A 5,402-nucleotide genomic window follows, 5' to 3' on the forward strand; every position below is an offset into this window, starting at 1 on the left:
TAAAGATTTGAGTGAAATTCTCTGCCTTAAAAGTATTTTGAAAAACAAGGTTCAAAATCCCACTATCAGGAACAATGATTTCTTCCAGTGGTTTTTGGTGTATTGTGTTGAAAATGTGCATTCAACTCTTGCATATCGCAAGCTCCTCAATTAGCAAGATTCAAAAGAGCGAATAAGGCTTATTTTTCAGGGGTGGTATTTGTGCGCAATAAAAAATAACATTATACTTTGTACATCAGTTTATTTTTATTCCTGTATTTTTATCAAATTATTGTTTACACAACTTTCTTAACAACAATGATGCAAATGATCACCTCATTAGTGCTCATCACAACTCATCAACTGTATATATATCGCGTGCGATTGAACTGTGCACTGATCAGCGATGACCAGCAGCAAAGAGGTGGCAAAACGAACATGATGTAAATCACAAACGATTTTGCACACATCTGACTGTGCCGTCACACGCTCGCCCGAACAGCCGAACCATACCGAATAGGTTGGTTTGCGAAGCTACGGCACGAACGCTCGACACGCACACACAAGCAACATTCGCATGTACCGATACCATACTAATAAAGCTTACAGCCAACGATGCTTCGCGATAAGCTGTCGAAAAGCATCGAAAGCGATGAAAAGAGATGCTTGGCTAGAACGCAACGGCTCAACGGCGAAAAGGAAGAGTCAACTATGCTGAGCAGTGTTGAGTCCGTTCGTGTGCTACTCGTATGGTAGGTTGATTGAATAAAGCGAGGATGGGTGAAAACGTATTCGTTGTCGAAAGCAAATCGCATCATTTCGCGAATGTTTTCATCAAATAGCAAGCTTGCTTAACAATATCGAATATTTTGGCATCATTGTCAGGGCAGTTTGAATAAAGCTTTGCCTTTATTGTATTTTCTGATAGAGGAAGAAATGAGTGGAATTTTTGAGTTCCTTGAATTGTTTTTGCATTATTATATTGATTATTTAGCTGCAAAGACATATTTTCGTATTCTTCTGTAGTAGAATAACAAAATGACAACTTTGTAAGTTCTTCTTCTTTTCGTTTGTTTGCCCAATTAAACAACTCTCTTGCAGTCTTTATCGGGTGTTCGCGTTCTTTGGCTAAACTTGCTCTGGTAGCCATGCGTTTTATCGTACCTCCAATAGCATCGCATGGACCTTTTCCGTGCGATGTTGCGAAGAAATGCCATTCAGCGTCAATACCATACTTTGACTTAAACTTACAAAGGCTAGAAAAGTTTTTTCGGTTTTTATACTGTGAAGCAGCACCATCTGACATAAAATAAATTTTTTTTCATGTTTTTATTTTGATCAATTTGTAAAAAGTTCATCATTTTATCAATAAACAAATTAACAGCGACTGAATCATGTCTTAGTTCTTCTGAAATTATAATGAAGCTAAAATGTTTAATTTGCCTATTTTCAGTATAATATATTACGAAAGGATGGATTGTGGCCTGTTGCACGTTCCAATGGTGTGATTGAACTTCATCCTGCAAAACGAAGCTGTAATTTTCAGAAAAGTCACAAATAGCCAAAAATTCACCATCTTGCAAGTTTTGTTTTGTAGTTTTCAAAAAATTGGATTGTTCGGTTTTTACAAAATCATGCGGAATCAAACTTTCTAATTTTGAGCTGAAAAATGTAACAAAGTCATCGGTTTGCTTTACAATAGTTTCTAAATCACATCTGTCAGTGGTAACCCATTGTTCGAATGAAAGCTTTTCAACAAAGTTTTCTTCCAGTTGTTTCAATAAACTGTCTTCTAAAACTGAGGTATCTGGGCAGTTTTTACATCTTCGTAGATGGCAATGAGTTGTCTTATTTTCGCAAAGTAATCTATTCGTTAATGTTTTTAGATCATTCAAGACATTGTATTTTTTTAAGCTATGTAGAATTAAATTGACATTTTCATGCGTAGTGCAAACGCAAACATTATGTGTTCCTGTGATAGTCAATAGTTTACATTGCCTTGGCCGGAGGCTTGCAAATGATGAAAACCCTATTTTTACATTGACGTACACTTCATTAAAGCGATTAAAAGCTTCTCTTAATGTCATCATTAACAATCTTTTCTGAACAGCTAATCTCTTATTTCCTGTCTTTACGCTAACAAAATCTCTTTGTCCTGGCATTGCACGGCTTATATCATCGTCCTCAAAAAAATTCAAAACCAGTTCTTTTGTTTCATTACTCAAAGCTTTTCCAGAGCTTGAACCTTGAGATGAATCTAATACATTATTTTTTTCCTTTCTTGCATCTGATGCCATATTTCTACTAGTTTTAAATTCGTCTACAATTTTTTGTACTGACCATGATTTTGGTAACAATGATAAAATTGATAGTTTTTCTTGCCTTGTGGCTGAATTTAAAAATTTAATTTTCATATTTTCTATGACTTCATTAAACTCGTTTGCTTTTTCTGTTTTAGCGTCTAATTTAAAAAGATTTCTTCGTACACCTTCGACGATTTCAGCGCACTTTTTTTCAGGATAGTGAACATTTTTAACCTTACCTAAATCTATAGGCGAAACACGAATAGCTGCTATTCCTCGGTTGAATATTTCGACGTCTACAGGCATCGTGAAGTCTTCATTTGATTGAATTGTGCTTAGCGTTGACGCTGATGGTATCGTGACCAAACTTTCATAGCTTTGCGAATCAGGTACAACAGGTATGGTCTGAACAGTTGGCATCCTTGAGCCACCGGCTACGCTTTGTTCTTCGTTTTGGGTGAGGTGAGCTCTTGAATCAATATGTAGACGGCAAGACGAACAAATACGAAAATCCTTGGTGTTCAGTGTGGATACCTTGGAAAATCCAATTGACTTTAGTTTTTGGATGATACCATCCGTGAGATATCGCAGCTCTTTCGAACACTGAATGTCTTTGAATGGACGAATACATCTGATTTTACTCATTTTGTAATCTGTAACATAGAAAATATTTTCCAATTGTTAGTTTTGAACGAAAATATCACAACACATATAATTAAAATGTGTATTTAAAACTTACCTTTGCACCAAAACGTGTTACACTTTCCTTTACAATTATTATGTTATCAAAAACACTGGATTATTAGCTGAAATTACTATGAAATCACTATGCTTCTAGCAACCTTTCTGCATTTACTGTTTGGTTTTCCCTAGTAGATACTGGATGAATTCAGAACCGAGTCAGACATTATTATACAGCTCACGGGTATAAATCATAGAATGCTGGGTAAAGACTGCTGGAAGATAGGTAGAGTTGAACGCTCAGGTATCGTCAGGTACGAGTTTGGAGAGTTGGAGCGAGGTAGATTTGCTGGCGTAGGTATATTGTTATTGAAAAAGATTGTAAATTGTATATACCTGGAATGAATAAAGAGTGCGGCGGTTGTTGATTGAGGTATCAGTCGGCAGCCGTCTAGTTTGATGGAAGGTGACTAATATTGTACTAATATTATACCAATTTTAATCAAAATTGGCTGAAATCTTGCGAAAAGCTGGAATTATACTAATGTCATCGTGTCAGACTACGTTGATTTGATCCACTTTTTTGTTTATTGATCTTTGTTCTGCCGCTTGTGTTGTGTGTAAGAGGTAGCGGTCGCGTTCGAATGAAATAAAGCAAGCTGACACCCGACCGCGACAACGAAACGAAGGCAGTGAAAAGTGTCGAATGTTTACAAGCCTGGGTCAGCGTGGCCATGGTGGACTAGTTCCAACAAAGACCATGTTTACAATCACCAACTGTACGTAGTACAGCTAACTGGTATCTAATTACCTGTATCTAATACTTATTAGCACGTTTTCAGCAGAAGGCAATAAAAACCACTGGAAGAAATCATTGTTCTTGATAGTGGGATTTTGTAACTTGTTTCAAAATACTTTTAAGGCAGTGAATTTCACTCAAATCTTTAAGCTGTCAGTGTCATTTTAACTCAAAATTTTCCAATCTTTCCGAAAAAAATACTTTTGAAACTGGAGAAACACGGAGTACATCCGAAAAGGGCTAAAACTAATTAAGTTATCAAAAAAATCAATATTAAATTAGTAATATCTTCTAAACGGTGCATCTTAGAAAAATGTTACCGAAGTACTTTTTTCTTGCAAATTTGATGTACTTTCATAAAATTAGGGCGACAAACTTTTTTGACTTTACTTAATAGCTTTTTTTGAAAACCGTAATTTTTTAAAACATTTTTTTTTTCATTGTAACCTATTTTTCTCCAGAACAACCCACTGTGCACTAGGTAGCATTTTCAGTCAGCTATAACATAAGGATAATAAAAAAAGTATTGACATGTCACTTTTGAGGGAAAAACTATATTTTAGTTCAAATCACAAAAACCAAACATATTTTTTTACCGTGCATATTTTCTCCATATAGCACCAACAATTGTCTAAAACTTCGCCGAAGACACCAAACCGATCGGACAAACCGTTTTCGAGATACAATTTTTTGAAGATATCATGTGCATTTTTCATAGGCCCTTCTCATAAGTAAGGCTAGATTAAAAATGGCGAACCAAGTATGCAAAACGGCGTTTTTCTCCCCCAAAGACTTGTATGCAAGGTTTCATTTAAATAAAGATATATGAAAATTACTCGTTGCTGAAATGATATGGAACCGCTCAACAAGTTCTCTCCGTTGTAGAGCATTCACAGATGGATAAAGGCATAGGGTCAAAGTCAAATTGAATTCTTCAGACCTCAATGATAAATGTTGCCGAAGACCGGAATTTATTTCGACAATCGGCAAAAAAGATATTAAACAAATTCTCACTCGCATGCGTATCTTCTTACACGATGCCCTGCAATGTGTGCAAGAAGCTAACACGCATACTATGATTGCGTGTCAAGCGTGTCGGTCGAGGTTTGGTCTTTTGTTCAAGCATGCATGGATGAATATTGATTAATAACTTTTGTCTCGTGAGTCGAAATGAGTTGCAGTCTTCGGCAACATTCATCATTGAGATCTGAAAAATTCATCTTGGCTTTGACCCTATGACTTTATCCCTGTGTTAATGCTCTACAACGCGGAGAAATTTTTTTGAAAATTCTCCATAGTAAATCCCATACAAACCTATTTTGCTCTTGGGCCACCATTAAATCACCACCGAAATGGCTGAAAATTTGACACCCGACCAGAAGCTCCTAACAAGATTATAACAAAGTTATTACAACCGTTGTTAGAAATAACACAATTTGATATAGTTTTGTTGGAAGGATTCGTATATGTGAATAACCATAACAAAATTGTAACAAAATTTGTTATTATTTTAAAAGCAAAACTGTAACAAAACTTGTATTATTTATTCAAACAGATATATAACAGCATTTGTTACATTATGCATATCAAAATAATTGCCTATAACAAAATATCGTAACACATTTATTGTAGTATATGCT

At 35.5% G+C, this 5,402-nt stretch overlaps 1 protein-coding gene across 1 annotated transcript; it reads right to left on the bottom strand.

The window, feature by feature from the left end:
- Positions 1-292: 292 nt before the first annotated feature.
- LOC134284621 (uncharacterized) lies at positions 293-3,064 on the bottom strand. The gene is made up of 2 exons (XM_062843609.1): positions 3,022-3,064; positions 293-2,935 (listed from the first exon to the last, which is right to left on the bottom strand). Exon 2 carries the CDS (start codon positions 2,925-2,927, stop codon positions 1,257-1,259), a length of 1,671 nt encoding a protein of 556 aa, XP_062699593.1. The 5' UTR covers positions 2,928-2,935; positions 3,022-3,064; the 3' UTR covers positions 293-1,256.
- Positions 3,065-5,402: the final 2,338 nt, after the last annotated feature.

The sequence above is a fragment of the Aedes albopictus genome, unplaced genomic scaffold (genome assembly GCF_035046485.1).
Source record: "Aedes albopictus strain Foshan unplaced genomic scaffold, AalbF5 HiC_scaffold_341, whole genome shotgun sequence".
Classification (NCBI taxonomy): Eukaryota; Metazoa; Arthropoda; class Insecta; order Diptera; family Culicidae; genus Aedes; species Aedes albopictus.